Raw genomic sequence first — 17,798 nt, forward strand, 5'->3', positions numbered from 1 at the left:
CAGGATATGCTGGGTTCGAGCCCAGCTCTCGGCGTTGCTTCCGGCTTGGCTGGCCGTTCATACTAACACAATTGGCAGTGTTAGGGGTGGGAAAGCCGGTGGGTGGGGATCGGATGTTGTGGACAGCAACTCCTACAGGTCGGTTGGTGCGCCTGTACAGCAGAATCAGGAAGTATCGGGGGCAGCGTGAGCCTCCCACACGTTACTCCTCACCGCTGAGAGATCGCGCTGTGCAGGTGAAACGGCTGCCTCCTCGTGTACCGGAGGGGATACGTGATGCAAGGCTTCGTCCACATTGCAGCCGACCAGTGGGAGGCATGGTCTAACAACGTTCGAGACAGGGGAGGGTAGAATTGGATAATACGAAATTGGGATGGGAGAAAAATTGAAAATGGGGAGAAAAAGTAGATCAAACAAAAAAGATGGATAAGCTAACAGACAGATAAAATAGTAAAGGGAGAGCTTTTGAAAAGTTCCCAATGCGTCTGGGAAAGCGGCATTTTGGAAGCATTTTGACCGCAGGGAGAACGCTCGAGGAGAGGGGAACAGCGCTGAAGCCATTAACGGTGGATGAAATTATTTTCATCCACAGCGCCTGCAAATTAACAGCAGACCGGAGTTTAACCAAAATCTGAGGATGCAGATGGTCATTCCTAAGTCTCCTCAGGAAGAAGAAACACTGCTGAGCTTTCTTGACCAGGGTCGAGGTGTTGAGGGTTCAAGAGAGGTCCTTGGAGATGTAGACACCCAGGAATTTGAAGCTCAACCTCCGTCCCGTTGATATGGATGGGCGTGTGCACTGGCTTTAGTCTTCCTCAAGTCCACAACGAGCTCCTTCGTTTTCTTGGTGTTGAGGGCAGGATTGTTGTCGGCACACCATGCCACCAGGTGCTGAACCTCCTCGCTGTAGGCCGACTCATCATTGTTTTTGATGAGACCCATCACTGTTTATTGAATCAGTTTGTATGTCTATCATGAGGATCAGTATTTATTTTAGTATTTATTGTAGTTATTTAGTATTTAAATGGCTATAACAGAGACCTGAGTACTGTATCTCGTGCTTCCATGTCAATGAAAGAATTACAATAAACATAAAATAAAAATATCAGAGCACACAAGAGCTGTAAACACTGTTGCTCGGTTGCCGTCGCACATATCACCTGTGGTAGCGAACTAGCTAACTGACTATGTTAGCTATCCAACCAGGGAGAGAACACTGTGGAACCTCAAAGGGGGGGGGGGGGCTAATGTCTCCAATTACCCAAGGGGGCCTGACTGAAAAGGGTTGGGAACCACTGGTCCCCTACCTGACATACTGGGGTCTGTTGGTTAGGAAGTCAAATATCCAGTTGCAGACGGACGGGTTGATGTCAAGACAGAAAGGGATGAAAAAGATAAGAGAGAGAGAGAGAGAGAGAGAGAGAGAGAGAGAGAGAGAGAGAGAGAGAGAGAGAGAGAGAGAGAGAGAGAGGAGAGAGAGAGAGAGAGAGAGAGAGGAATTTATGATAAACTGACTGATTGGCTGCAGGAAACCTCTAAGTTCTACTGCTTATTGCTGCCTGGATACATGTTTTCACCACCCTCTGCAGTGCTTTCAGGTCCGAGGCAATTGCCATACCAGACTGTGATGCAGTTAGTGAGTATGCTTTCAATGCGTGATGGTAGAATTTAACCAAAATCTGAGGATACAGATGGTCATTCCTAAGTCTCCTCAGGAAGAAGAAACACTGGTGAGCTTTCTTGACCAGGGTCGAGGTGTTGAGGGTTCAAGAGAGGTCCTTGGAGATGTAGACACCCAGGAATTTGAAGCTCAAGCTCCGTCCCGTTGATATGGCACTGTATGGCACTGTATGGTACTGTATCCATTATCTACATGCAATTAACGAGTGGCAGAGACCAGTGTTACAGACTAAAGATAGCTGGATATGTATACAAACTGTTGTGTCAGTCGGACATGCAATTGCCTTTCAAAGTTGTACATTTTTACCTTTGATTGTAGTGCCACCATTTGGGCAACTGGTGTGAGGTGTTGTCATTGTTGCAAATCATTGTTATGGCTATGATGTGTTCGAATTACACAAAACGTTGCACAACTCTTCCCCAGCATAGAGGAAACGTATGTGAAATTTGTGTTCACGAGAAACACAATGAGTTTTTCCAAAAATCCATTGGATGTGGCGGTCATATGGTTTGGCCTAGCAACTTTCAGAATTACACAGTGAAAGATATTCATCCTTAAATAGCACACAGCAGGTTTTGTGATAATCTGGTGGAAAACCTTAAAGAGTACTAGGGAGAAAAGTAATTTTCAAAATACACAAAATGGTGGAAAATCCAATATGGCAGACATGGGTATTGGCAAAGTTAGAGACGGAGGATAGCTACGTATTTGCATCCAAAAGCTGGTGTCAATGGAACTAACTGTATGAGTTATGGCTTTTCAAATTTTCCATTTTAATCTTTGATTATAGCACCACCATCAGGCTGATTGTTGTGATATTTGGTCCACCGATATCTATCACTGTGGCAAATTGCATGTCTCTAGCATGTACTACGTCGTGGCAAACACCATATTTTTTTTATTTTTGAGACAGACTGCACGACCGCAAGGCCGCCAGACAGACAAGACTTATACTAGCCGCGATCGGTTGCAGCAAAAAAAACTGCTTCGCCACACGACCGGCTTAACACTGCGCTCCAGTGGTAAAATCAGCTAGCGGGTCAGACGTCCCACAGCCTCATTATGTCAGTTGACAGTTAGTAGTGGGATGTCAAATACTAGAGGAGAGTAGGCTGCGTGTTTCACCACACAGCGACTGCGGGGCTAAGCTGACAAATGGGCCGTTCGGAGAATCAGCCAGGGGCCTAAAGCCCACTAGTGTTTAGAGGGGAACCCAGGAGGCAGTGGTGATTTGTCTTTAGAACTTGAAATAAAGTCTAAAGTAGCAATCACTCTCGAGTCTAGAATGTCTTTGGTGCGGAAAAAATGGATACAGTATTATTTAAACCTAAAATGTCAAATCTGCCATGTGAAAATAAATATGCGTAGGCAGTCAGTACAGCGTAGGCTAAGAAAAGATAGACTTCATATAGGGTTAGGGCAGCACTTGTTGCTTCAGTGTGGTTTTGTGAACATGCGATCATGCCAGCAGGAATCCTGCATGTTTTCCACTTTTTAATGAATTCCATACTTTTCCCCCCAGACCTTTCATTTCTTAACTGGATGGGAAGACTGTCAGTCTTCGCTATGCAAATAGAATCTGGGTAATATATATATATATATATATATATATATATATATATATATATATATATATATATATATTGTGGCAGATATCACCCCCTCTGAAGGACGGGAGATATTATTGCCACGAATGGAGTAGGAACAATTGTACTGATAGAACACACCTGTGCATCATTAGTTCACCCACATCTCACGTGCACACGCCCCAGACACACACACTACAAATACACTAGGTTATTCAGAGGTAAGTTGAGTAGAGGTGAGGTTGGAGTTGTGACATAGAGAGAGAGATTGAGATATTCGGAGTTGTGTAAGGTGAGAGGTAGTGAGAGGAGAGGTGAAGGCGAGAAGGTGTTCATTGTGTACTGGACCCTGGACTGGCTGAGAAACCCCCTTGTGTACTGACCCTGGACCGGAAGACTACCCTGAGTATTGAACAATCCCTTTTTGTGTACGAGAGCCTGTTTTGTGTTTTTGACCATCTGACTGTATTACAACTATTCTCTTTGCCTATCGAACTGAATTCTGCCCTTATTCAATAAATATTCGTATTAATTGATATTGCACTTGTGTGGACATTTGAATTTGTTTGTTTTGGAACCGTGGCGAGTCTGAACCCCACCAGGCTCGTCACACAATATATAGTTACTGTATACATATCACTCTCTACATGTAGGTGAAGTATCACAAATATGTCAATGTGACAATGTGTCTGCATCTACGCAAAAGGTCTATGGGAATGAATATTTTTCCATACTTATCCATGATGTTTTAGTGTAATTCCTACATTTTGAAGCCCTTAAAAGTACCAAGTTTATTTTCTGACATCCTAGAGCTTCGTAGGAACGCTGTCAGGTCTCAATGTGATCTAAAATTCAACATAGTCTTGACTCAATTTGGTCACAATGCAAATACAGTGTGCAGTTTAAAGATTTAAAAGATCCTACTGATCTAGGCACACTGCTCAGGTCACATGGCCATATACACCTCACTTTACGTCTTTACTATACGATGCTTCATAAGTAGGGCCCCAGATCTGAAGAGACGGCCTTGAAATGTATCTTGTATACTGACGGAAGGTCTTCCAGGCGAGAGGCTTCATGTCTGGGGTCCAGCAGGTCGTAGCCCACCTCGTTGTAGATCTCCAGGTAGGAGATGTGGGTGGTGTACACCATGCTGCTGTCCTGTGGATCAATAATTTAATAACCCTGAAGTCTGTTATGACATTTTTGGACAGCCCATGTATTTGCAATTGTGAAGTTACTCTAAATCACTTGGAGTGTGAATGTGATAGATCACAAGAAACTACTCAACCTTGACTTGTATTTAACTAAGAGTGACACAACACCCTAACTTACCATCTTTAGATAATAAAGTTTGAAAACATTGTTCCTCTGAAAACTTAAAACAGACTTAAATGACTTCTTCTGATACTTGATTAATCTTTTAGACAACGATATTTGTAATGTTTTTGACTCAGCATCGTGGAGTGTTATGTACAGTGCATTCAGAGTTAAAGGCAATAGGAGGTCGGCTTTGTACTTGCAGGTGATATAAAACATTCACAGTCAAAATGATGTGTACTACTGACTACACAACAGCATGTGCATAGGCTGTTCAAAACATTTCAAAGCAGAATCATGACACAATTATAGCATAATAAATAATAATATATTATATGATGTGGCAAGGTGCATAAAATAAGAGGTATTGTGCATTAATGTAATTTGGCCAATCTCAAATTGCAATGTATTGTAATCCAGCATTGGGGTTAAGTTGCTTTTAACCTGTTAAGCTGTAAGGTCCCCCAACAGACCGTATTAGATCCCCACGTGGGGTATCATTGGAAAGCCACAATCATTGGCTACAACCCTGTCCAACATTTCTCGAGATCGCCAAATGATTGACAGAGCTAGAGCCCCAGGAGTCGGGGGTGGTAATGTGTACTTTGGCGCACGCCTCACATATCGGCATGTAACTTGAGAAGCGCTGAACGGATTTGCCTGAAACGGCAATCTACAGGCAACAAATAGGGCTTTAATTCTATATATATATTGTGTTAAAAGAAATGCACACCCGAGCCGCTAGAGGTCTGCAAAGTGGCGCGTCGCGAATCGTCCTCAAGAGGGCCCACATGTGGATGTTAAGAGGTTAATGTTGTGTTTCTTTTTCAAATGTAGCCAAGAGTAAATACCTTAACCCTATCAAAACAGCAGTCAAAGTGTATATTTCCATTTTTTACTGATGTTTTTAAGATTTACCGAAAATGCGAATTTATCGGAAAAATGCGAATTATATCTCTTTTATCGGAAAACCGTGAGGAAATGACTAAATCCAGATTTAACACTGCCATTGGAAAGAGGAGCATTTTCCCTATCCATAGATGTATGATTTGGCCACAATAAGGTCACGGTCAAGTTCAAGGTCAAATATGAATTTATAATTCAAATGGATTATAATTGATTACTGTATCTACAAATCCTTCTGTTTAATCATCTTCCCTTTATTCATTTGCTTAGATTTTTTGTACACTTGATCTCAAGAAGGTGCTGAATGAGCTCAGTGAGCGAGCTCGGATCCAGCACAATTGTAACATGGTGTTATTCACCGGCACAGATGCAAAGAAATATCATAATTTATATTCTCCTTTTTTTTTCATTACAATTTACTCAAGCCTAGTAACAGACACAATATTTCTGACACTGGGAATACCCCCAGGTCCCTAGATGTTCCTATATACCAAGAACATGCAAATTGACCTTGTAAAAGTGGAGCAATCTTCCATTTACTTAGGCATGTACCTTTAGGCGAAATGTCTGAAAATAGGGCTACAGCTTAACTCAGGAAGTGTATTTTCCTCAGATTTCAAATTAATAAACTTCAGGCATGAAAAGGTTGCAGCTCTCCCGGCTACAATTCAATCCAATGGGGCAACTGCGCAATAGAATGTTTTTTCTGACATTTTTATCTGTTGCATGGTTGCCTTGTTGGATGGAATTGAACGCCAACTGGAGAGCCCAGAAAAACACAAGGTGCTCATTCGGGGGCCAACTGGTCTTGGTCCGAATTGATCAGTACAATGTCAGATGATAGAAAAATATGGTCTAAATTTATAATAATCCGATTTTATCCTTTGGAATCATGAACCAAGAAATATGGTTCAAATGAGTGCGGTAATTTAAATTATATTTCTTGGGGTAATTTGTTTGTGGGACAAAGCAGCAGTAGATAAGGGTCTGTGCTGACCTGGCTGAAGTACTGGTACAGGTAGGACAGGGTGCGGGGGATGATGCCACGGTCGTTGTACAGCTCTGCTCCTCCTGTAATGGTGAAGGTCTTCCCGCTGCCCGTCTGGCCATAGGCAAAGATGGCGCCATTGTAGCCTGCCAACACACTGACCACACACACACACACACACACACACACACGTCTAGTGACACACTAAAACAGTGACAAAGTGGACTCCTTTAATCACTCTTGCTATAAATGTACTGAATTTGCATATTAAAGATAAGGTCTACTGACTGACATGATGAGAAGGTTCCTCCGATGGATATGGTGATGATACTCTAGTATTTGTTTTATTTTTTAGGGATAGTAATTTATTTAGTCTTGTACTTTGTACTTGTAAACACATTGAGGCTGCTATTCATGTATTTTTTTGTTGGTTTCCATAATGTTGTGGCTGTATTTCTATTTCTATTCCTACCATGGCAGCTGATGCCAACATCACTCGTCCAATGCTTGGTTGTCTTTGTTTTTAGTTGTTGCTTCTTTTTTTTTTTTACTCAAACTGTACATCGCCATAAGAATAACAAAATAATGAACATTCATTTTGAAAAACAGTTATTTTCAGACAAGAACATTTCAGTCAGGAGAACTTTCACCACAGCTCTCTCATTTACCACATTGATACTTTCACGTGGAAAGAATGAAGCTTTGATTATTCACTGATAATTACTACTGAAGTTTCGAAGCCCAAAAAATGGTAATAGGGACAGCCCTAGGATTTACTGTATGTTTTGGATTCAGTAGGCTATGGTTATATTATATCATATTACATTGATATTATTATATTATTGATATTGTATATATTATAGCTATACTGTATAGTAACTTATTATAGTGTGCATTTCTCCAGACCCGTCTCCCTCCACTCAATTCCAACCCACACATTAGACCAACATTTATTTTTAAACAAAGTGCAGTATAAAGAGGGGCTCTTTTGCAGAGAGGTCACTGTTTGACAGCATTACAGATTCTACCTTTACAAAAAAGTTTCGAGCCCCAACAGGGTCGTTTATCAGGTATGTATATTGTCTATTTAAAGGAGACATGCATTGCTATTCCTAGCACTATTTGGGAAACTTTACACAATTCCTGAGTCTATTGAACACATCTGTAAGCTTTTATTAAAAAAAATGCATTGTTTTATATTTCTAATCAAGTACTCAAAAGCCACATTTTTCTCACTTTGGTGTTGGCCTGGCTCCGCCCATAAGCACTTTGAGTGACAGTCATCCACACAGTCTGCGACTGGCACAGAGAGAGATAGAGAGAGACTGAGGGGGATACTAATTAATTTTGCCGCAGGGGGCATAATCCCACGGGACAATGCATTGGTAACTTGTTTCAAATGACAATATATACCCCTGTGATTATTATTGTACGGATCGGAATACGGGCGTGCGCGTGGGAGCATGCGCAAAGATATTACAGTGATATGCTGGTGCTCGACTGCGAGGGAGAGAGAGAGATAGAGAGGGAGAGAGAGAGGGGGACACACGGAGGCACGGAGCACTGTGTAAACGCTGCGTGTGTGTGTGAGAGAAGACGGGTCCCTCTCTCTCTCTCTCCATCTCTCTCCCTCTCTATCTCTCCCTCTCTCTCTCTCTCTCTTGCTCGTCCGCTCCCTGCTCGCAGTCAAAACCCGTTTGAGGAAGTATCGGGTTACACTATGCGCTCTCTGCCTCGCTCTGTTTGAGGAAGTGAAGAAAATTTCCACTCGCTCTGCTGTCGCTGTCAACCGTAGAGGGGGCGTTAGTTATGCAAATCAGTACCCTATTCACGTCAGCAATACCGTCAAATCAGAACAGCTTAGTTGAGTGAGGGAAGATCTCGTGAACTCGAGACTAGACTGATGAGTCAATATGGTAATTAGAGACACAGACCCATTGATACTAACCCCTATTACTATAAAACCATGCTAAACACAGAAAAAAGCCATTTATAATGCATGTCCCCTTTAAAAGGAACACACCAACATTATGGGAAATGCACTTACCTGATTGATTGATTGATTGATTGATTGATTGATTGATTGATTGATTGAAAAGTTTATTAACAGATTGCAGAATGGGTACAGTACAGTACAGCTCAATACATACAATTGTTAAGAGGATGCAGACCTGAGAAAGACTTTCGTCTTGTTTCCATCAGGGTCCCCCATTTTCAATTCATCATATGACACACATGACATACAGATAGACAGTACTGCTACATCTATACATTTATGACATACCAGATTTTCAAATACAGTACTGTTTGTGATACTAAAAAAATCCAGAAGAAGAGTATATACATTTGACATAGAAACTGTGCATTGGGGGAGGTTGGGTAGGTGGGGTGGGGCTGTACATTGTAGGTGGGGGGGGGGGGGGGGTTGGGTAGGGGGGGGGACACTGTACATTGGAATACTGACATACATTTGACATGGAAACTGTACATTGGAGGAGGTTGGGTAGGTGGGGTGGGGTTGGGTGGGGCTGTACATTGGAATACTGACAAAGCCATGCTTGGTCTTTATTGTACAACTGGGTTAGGACATTTGTAGGGGCCAGTTTTGAATTGCAGTCTCCCGTAGGTGTTCTTTGAGAGTGTTTTTGAAGGTGGGTAGTGATTTACATTCCTTTACAGCTTTGGGTAGGGCGTTCCACATTGTTGTGGCATAATTGCGAAACGTGTTTAGTCCCTTGTTTGAGCCGAATCTGGGTTTTACATGATTTGTGGAGCTCCGTCTGGTGTTGTGATCGTGGTATTCACTGACCTTTGGGAAGTATTTTGACATGTACATGGGTACCTTGGTCGTGTAGTGTATCTTGTAGACCAGGCCCATTGCAAGTTGCTGTACTCTGTCGTCTACTCTAAGCCATCCTAGGTTGGCAAAGTGTGCAGGGGTGAGGTGGGTTCTAGGAGTAAGGTCAAGCAGTAGTCTGACTAGTTTGTTTTGAGATGTTTGTAATTTGGTTTTTAGTGCCTTTGAGGTGCTTTGGTACCATGAGGTGCAAGCATAGTCGTAGTACCCTTGAATGAGTGCTCCTGCCAGAGTCTTCAGGGTATTCTTGTTTACCAGGGAGGAGATCCGGTACAAGAATCGAGTTCGTTGATTGACTTTTTTTATTACATTGGATGCCATTTTGTCACAGGAAAGATTAGCCTCTAGGATGGAACCCAGGTAGGTAATTTCATCTTTCCTTGTGACAATATTGTCACCCACTGTAACTGAGAAGCCGTCTGTTTTGCTGAGTTTGTTATTTGAACCGAAGAGAATGGACTCTGTTTTGCCCATGTGTAATGATAGTTTGTTGTCGGCGAGCCATATGCAGATTTTGCCTAGTTCCGAGCTGAGGGTTTTTTCAACCTGTAACTTGTTCTTGTCAGAGACCAGCAGGGCTGAGTCGTCCGCAAACAGGAACAAGTTGCAGTCACAAGCTGATGACATGTCATTTGCATAAATTAGGAACAGTAGTGGTCCTAGTATGCTTCCTTGTGGAACACCACAGTTCACTGTGAGGGGGGGGGGGATAGGGTACCGTTTACCTCCACCATCTGTTCTCTCCCCTCCAGGTAGGATTGTATCCAGCTCACTGATAAACTATCAAAACCAATTGCTTTTAGCTTGTCAATCAGAATGGTGTGATTGACAGTGTCGAAGGCCTTTTGTAGGTCTAGCATGACCATGCCGCAGTATTTGCCCGCGTCCACCTCTTGCTTGATGTGGTCGTTCAAATAGAGAAGGCATGTGTCAGTGGAGTGGGATGTTCTGAAGCCAGATTGGAATTCGTAGATTAGATTTTTATCCGTAAGGTACTTTTCGACCTGTTCGTATACTATTTTTTCCATGACTTTCGAGATGGATGTAAGGATAGAAACAGGGCGGTAGTTGCCTGGGTCTAATTTGCTGCCCTTTTTGTGCAGGGGTGTTACTCTCGCTATTTTGAAGTCCTTGGGGACGTGTCCCTGTTTTATGGAGAGGTTTATTATGTGGGTGATGACTGGGGTGATGGCGGCTGCTGAGCCTAGCTTAGCACAAATTAAAGCAATACAGGTCAGCTAGCTCGCTTCCATTAATTTGTGCTAAGCTAGGCTAGCTTGCAGCCGGATAGCTTTCTACTGAGCGGAGATTGGTATCTATCTTCTTGTCTGACTCTTTCCCATAATCTTTGCGTGTTCCTTTAAATGAAAAACACCTAAACATGTTTGATTCACTTCATACATACAGTACATGAGCCCATGATGGCTCAAAATGTTGTATTTAATGTAATAAAGTTATAAAAAAACAAGTGCAGTGCCAATTTGAGGCGTGGCCATTTGGGGTGTGGCCATTTGGGGCGTGTGACCATTCAGAGCATGAGGCTGTTTGGAACATGTGCCCCTTCAGAGTGGGACGGTTGCTTGGCCCCTGGAAGTGCTGCTTGCAGCGTTGTGGAGACCCGCCATATGGCTGCTTGCAACGTTCTCGTGAACCACTCATCCGATCGACTTCACATTCAACCCTAAACTCCCTTGGGTCCTCAGCGATACACACGCCAAAACTTAAATATAAAGTTTGTTGTTATAGCGCCACCATCTGGCCAAATGGCGCCAAATTATACACTGCACTCGCCTGGGTCCTCGGCAATAGACCGGCCGAGCGTGAAGCCGATGGGTTGAACGGTTCTCAAGAAATACAAAGGACAGACACACACGCCCGCAGACAGAGATTCCTTCCTTTATAGTTAGATATCAGGAGCTACTATAGTGTTGCGAGTCTTTTTGAATTGCATAGAATTAACCATCCTGCTCTTATTTTGCATCATGTGCCTCAGTCTGACCTCACCATCTCAATTTGCAGTAGTGTGTCTGCCAGCATGCAGTAGTGTGTCTGTGTGTGTGTCTGTGTGTCTGTGCGTGTGTGCGTGTGTGTGTGTGTGTGTGTGTGGCGGTAGTGGTGGTGGTGGGGGCACCAAAAGTCTGAGCGAATCGAACCTGACACTCTAAATCCACAGGAAAAAGACGACAGCGAGTGGAGGGCTGCTATGGCGACAGACATCTGCCCGGCAAAGGAGGGAGGAATGTCTCAGAGCTTGATTGAAGGAAAGGACCCAAACCCAGGCAGGCAGACTAGGCAGGGCCCGCAAACTTTTGGTTTGGCATCGATCCGGACCACCGCACATGCGCAGGGCCACGGGAGAGGAACCTGTGTTACTTCTAACCTCTATTTGAGAGAAATGAACATCCTGAACGACGACAGTGAATAATGTGAGAGGGATAAGGGAATGGGGGGTGGGGTACGTTGGTCAAAACAAGGCTCTCCTGTTCTGTTGTCTTGGAGAAGGACCAGCAGGAAAATTGCTAAATGACAGAGAGGCCCCCCGACACTCGAGCTTGGATCAAAAAGGTGAAGATAAACTCTGTCCTCTCCGAGCTGCCAATTCCAAAAGAACAAGATATCATCGTAACGCCACATTCTTTTTCACTAGGAATTAGAAAAGAAGTCAGAGAAAAAAGGCTCAGCCTCCACTGCCTCGGGGCTATTTCTAATGGAACCGACCAACCCTGTATGAGAGGTTGTGCGGCTTTCCCTCCCCTGTGTGTGCGGCGTACAATTCCACACACCCTGGACCGAAAAGGGTCGACTGGCGTGTTGGTTCGTATAAAAAATTACGTCCGTTTCGTGAGCGCGGTGGTTGCTCATTCTGACTTGGAAGGCCATCGGGGGCCGGGCCACCTCACCCTGCGTGAGTCACGGATGGCGATTGGCAGAGCGACGGGGATAAGAGACACAGGCCCAGTGTTTAGTTTAATGTCAGTGCTAATGATGCGGCCTGGGCCACGCCGCTGAGGCCTGGGCGTTTCCTCAATGCTTGTTCCTGTTTACACCTCAGCCTTCCTGGAGACTGGCAGCGCTGCCTCAGCCAGGAGGAGGACACTGGAGACCTCAGTTCTCCCAGCGTCCGCGTTTTCTTTTCTATTTTTAAAGGGCAATACCACCCAAATCTAGAATAATTTATATGTGTTCTTCACGTGGTCCTAGACACTCTGAAGATAATACGATCAATTATTTATCGTATTATCGAATATTAACTTTCAAAGCCAGCCCAGAGAACAAAATGTTTTATGCGTGACGCCATTGAGTTGCATAACACAAATCACCATAGGACACCAATGAATAAAAGCAACGAGACAAATGCATAAGAGAGCTGAAAGACTCAAACGACTGTGGTGGGGTTTTAAAATGGGGATTAGCATTCAAAAGAGTGAGGCAGAGCCTCCTGGGTCAACTTCAGAGGGCCCGTATGACTGTGAACCAACTAAAACAACCACCGCACAGTTATTGCTAGTTGATAGGTGACCAGTGGCGTGGAATTGCTGGGGCTGTCCTTGATGTTAAGAGTGAATGACAATCTGTAAATCAAAACGAATACGAACGTGCAAATGTTTCCCCGACATCAGAGGCTGGCAAGGAAACCAATGTATGTCTATTCAATTTAAATTGTTGATCCCCGTGACCAGGGCATGCTACTGTATCTGGTACCGTTTCAACATCAACATCAGCTACGCTGCATCAACAACCCAAAATGAATAGATAGACCCAAAACCCCCGGGTCACATCATGTAATTTTGCCTACGTCAGTTTGAGCCCGAATGCCATGTCAAAATGTCCTTCAATACCCCACCATGTGGCAAGGATATGAGGTCTAAGCCATGCCACCGCACTCCCTCTGATTATGTTTGAAAGGCAACGTATTCCAACAGGAAATGGGAGACGAACAGAGTGAGACGAACTCGCAGGCTGCATTTCAGCCACTGTGGTGAGACTGGATTTGAAAGGTTAAGACCCTGAAGAATTCAGAACATTCCATCAAAACTCTGTAAATGGGCATCCCACAGAGGGGTGCAAGGAACTAACGGCAGACTACAAAATGTCTGACCGCAGGGACATGAGTGGTTATGACCAGCGCATGACGACCAGCTATGTGTGTCATAGTTATATCAAAGGCCTAACAAGGACCCCGGTGTCAGACTGATATGACATGGCTTAGTGATGACTGAAAGTCTTCAGCACTGACAATTACCATCTGCCACAACAAAAGGAGGGGGGGGGGGGGTATGCTAAGAGGTCAGCTGTGCAGGGCAACTCAATACTAAAGGAACTGAGCCGGTCTGAGTCAAGGCAAAGACATCCGAGTCCTTAGTCAAGCCAACCCCAGTCAGTCTCACCATGTTGTTTACACATCCCATGATAGTGAAGATAATGGAAAGCAGTTGTGGGATTCCACAAATAGCCCCTATTATGACTAAAAGCAGCAAAATTTGGGACGGGAGCAAGAGGGGGGTTGAGGAGATGATATTGGGCTCAAATTGAGCCAGGAAGACAAGAGCGGTTTGAGGGGTGGAGGGGGTGGGGGGGTGGGAGCCTTCTTGCAATAACAACAACATAACCAACACCGGATCACAGGAAATTCCAAGTAAATTCCCTCGGCTCTTGGCTGTTCTCTTCCCTGATTTAGACTAACCTCTGTGAGGAAGGGGGGGGGGCAAGCTCTGTCAGACACCAGAAGAGGTTCACCCTTTGTTGAGTCGGGGTGAAAATTGGGTGCAGGGGTGGCTTGGAGGTTAGAGAAGCAAGCGATGCATTTTCACCATAAAGCCCCGACCGTGCCGACTGGCTGATGGAAATACCGTGCTGAACCGCGACTCACTTCACCGAGATGCCAGAGTATATTATTCTTAACATGAGTGTCTAACCTTGCATGCGCAGATAGCATTGCACCCTGCCACCCTAAATTCATAGGGAATTTGATAGTAACCATTACTCTCACTCTGCGGAGCCTACGGTAGTCTACAGTACAGTGCTTGTAGCCTAGCATAATAAACAACAGCTCAGAAATGAGTGAGTGACTTAAGTCGAGCACTCTGTTGTGGCTTGAAGATCTTCTCACATACTTTGCGATGGCAGAGTGAGCCACCCCGTATGCCAGCCTGGCCCACTTAGTGGTTTAAGCGCGAGGGAGCAGGCCAAAACTCACACGCTTCCTCCATTTCCGTCTTAGAGTAAGCTCAAGCTTTACTGTCTTCCCGTCAACTGCTTCTGTGTGTGTATGTGTATGTGTATGTGTGTGTGTGTGTGTGTGTGTGTGTGCGTGCGTGCGTCCTGGCCACAACACTGAAAGAGGAGCACTGGGTGTAGGGTGGTTGTTAGTCCACTGTTTTGTTATAACTTGTTCCAAGTCACACTTTGTGATTAGGGGTGAGGAAAACAAATCTTTAAGGAAGATTTTAGGGGAATATTAGGTTAGCAGTTTGAAAAATAAATGTTGGTACCAAAAGTGTACCGCAGATACTTCAGTAGTTACTAGGACTTCACCTGTCCGCGACTGGCTTGGCGATGGTTTCAAAGACCTCCTCTTGTTTGACAGTTTGATCGAACACCTTTTGGAACCTAGACGTGAGGGTTAGAAGAGCAAAGACATCAGTCCACTGACACTCTGGCTTCCCACTTGTCTGGCAGAGATCTCAGGCTTTTTAATGCCGTGTTAGTAATCCAGAGGTTAACCAGCCGACCAACAGCTGAGCAGTTCCATTAAAGAAGCAGCAAGGAGGAAGCCAGCCAAGAGAAAGAGTGGGTTTGTGTTCTTGTGGCTTTGAACGCAGAGCAGAAGACATACCTTAACCCTGTCTTTATTTAGTCTAAAACCACCGTAGCAGACAGCTAAAACTAATGTTGCTGTTTCATCTCAAACATGCAGGGCCTAACACAATGACCCACAGCATCACTGAATGAGGACACAAAGCAGCCCTTCATTTCATTTCCCCAAGTGGACGAGGAGGAGTTTAGTCACTCTCTCTTCAAAGCCGGCCCCACCCCTGCATGTATTATCCCAGGGAAAGATGAGAGCGGAACCCGCCCGGGGAGGACTGTAAATGTGGACGTTTTATTCCTATAAGGGCACAAGGGAACCTCCGCAGGCTATTATAAGATCCCGCGGTTTAAGAAGGCTCTCAATGTCCACTGCTGCCTGACTCGCAAACTGTGAATTTAGGGCTTGGAAGCGTGGCACGAGCCCTGCCCAGTGGGTATAAAAGACGAGCGGGTTCACCACCAGGCTGAAACAGATGTTCTGGCTTGCCAATGACAGAGTTGGTGGGTGAATTATTCACGGACAGAATTCTTCTTACGCAACTCTGAGGGTCTGAATATAGGTTTGCTATGCGCCAGTTTGCTATATTGCTGGCTGAATTGGCAACATGACAGGTTTATAGACACTGTAGCTTAATAATAGACTATTAAAAGCCAATAGTCAATGTGCACATGTCAGACAGGTGTTAACCCTTAACTTTCACTCTATACATTTCTGTAAGCAAACTAAGGAACTGTGGCTAATGAAAAGAGTTAAGAGCATTGGTGTGACTGGACGGCCTGGACACAGAGAGGAGGTCCACTAATACCCAGAGAGTGGAGGGACCGAGGGTGCTCACTACCACACACTAGGGCTGAGCCCAAACGTTCGAATCTTCGAACCTTCGTTCGTTACGTTGGCATTCGAATTCTAAATCAACATTTGCATTTTTTAATAATAATTTTAATTTTTTTTTATATTTTTTTCTATTAATTCTGTTTAAACCAATGGGGTTTTTCTTCACAGTTGCATATAAAGATTAGGCTACACTAATATTATAGTATTAAAAGAAACTGATGAGTTATATTCATTAAAGAGAGTTGATTTAATTGATTTAGTTGGGCTGGGGCTTCTCTCTGGGCTGGGTCTGGGGCTGGAAAGTTGATTTAATAAAAATAAAAAAGACTCAAATTTAATTTTTTTAATTATTATTATTAAAAACTAAAGTTCGAAACGTTCGTTCGAAAAAACCCTGACCAAGTTCGAATCCCAAAAACAGGGTTCGGCGACAGCCTTACCACACACTGCATTGTGGCTGGCCATGCGCTCTGACCTCTCCGATAAATGCATACTGTATCTGCACACGGGGCTACAGTGTATGTTACTGTTTCTCAAACCAGATCTTTAACAGGCATGTGCACACTGTTACTTGCAAGAGATATGATCGGGTTTGTGTGCCGTGACATCACCAACCTGTCTGCATTGGTTGCTGTGGTAACGAAGTAGACGGCAGTAAGTATGTATGCTGGTGAGTGACATGTCTTTCCAACGTGGAAGCATGATAAATGGAGATCCATCACCCCGCCCCCCTCCCAAAGTGCCAGCAGACTATTTATTTCAGTGTCAAGTGTCTGTCTGTGTAGTACTGTTGTTTTCGGTATTGTCCACCATGTCCATACCACTCTCTTGCTCAGCCGCTATGATGCACTTCCATCACTCTGGATTAGACGTCGTCGTCATGCGTCACGTTTCAAGTGACGTAAAAGACACTTCTGAGTCCAATCCAATCTGAGTGGCCAGAGCGTTCGGACTGAAAGGAATCTGTAAAATTCCGGTTGGAATCATATTTCAAACTACCTCCAAATGTGGTTTGGATCTGATTTGCAATCGAATTTCATGTTGTTTTCTTTTCGCTGTCCAGACTTTCTGAAATCAATCTGGATATGCCAACAAATGGATTTGGGCTGGGAGTCTGAACAAGGCCTGAGAGAAATACTGTAATACAGATTCCAAAAGATCAATAAACTAAATATGTAAATAATGATGCAATGATGCAAAATGGAGGACCCTTATGTAAACAAGATGAAAGTATTGGTCATTTGGAATCTGATGAAAGATGAAAGTTTTCTGGTCTGCATCCTCTTAGCAGGTGTAATACAAACAACTGTTAATAAAGTTTTCAATCAATCAATCAGTTCACCTGAACTTATATCTCTCCTTCTTGTTGTTAATGAAGCCATCTGCCAGGTCTCTGGGAACCACAAACTCAAGAGAGCCACCTGTCTCCTCTTCGTTGTCCACAGAATACACCTGAGGGAGCCAGAGACAATGCAAGATAACAAATACACAACACTGCACATTATATTCTATCATATAGAATTCAATACTGGGTAAACACTAAACTTGGCTCCTGTTTATTAAGCACAGTAGAATCCTCTCCTCACTAAAGGTGACCCCCCCCCCCCCTAAGGGCACACATGACAAACAGCCCTAATGTCCTCTCAGCTTTGAACAGCAGAGGGCATTTAGAGTGAGCTCGGCCCGGGGCAATTTTGAACACCCCCACCTGCAGTTTTTGAGCTCCAACATATGTCCCGACATATGTTTCTGATGGACACTGATGCAATCGCCAGTCCCAGGGGTCTGAGGAATCAAAGATAAGGTCTAAATTA

The 17,798-nt window shown here is 44.1% G+C and overlaps 1 protein-coding gene across 1 annotated transcript in view; it reads right to left on the reverse strand.

The window, feature by feature from the left end:
- The window catches only part of kif6 (kinesin family member 6), a gene marked incomplete at both ends in the record, with an annotated part of 159,310 nt that overhangs the window by 85,563 nt on the left and 55,949 nt on the right, over positions 1-17,798 (reverse strand). Inside the window, 4 exons of the mRNA XM_084311142.1 lie at positions 4,319-4,428; positions 6,491-6,638; positions 14,874-14,948; positions 17,327-17,436. Coding sequence (XP_084167268.1) covers positions 4,319-4,428; positions 6,491-6,638; positions 14,874-14,948; positions 17,327-17,436 — 443 coding nt within the window. The remainder of the gene's footprint in view (positions 1-4,318; positions 4,429-6,490; positions 6,639-14,873; positions 14,949-17,326; positions 17,437-17,798) is intronic.

The sequence above is a fragment of the Notolepis coatsorum genome (assembly GCF_963971535.1).
Source record: "Notolepis coatsorum genome assembly, chromosome: 3".
NCBI classification, from domain to species: Eukaryota; Metazoa; Chordata; class Actinopteri; order Aulopiformes; family Paralepididae; genus Notolepis; species Notolepis coatsorum.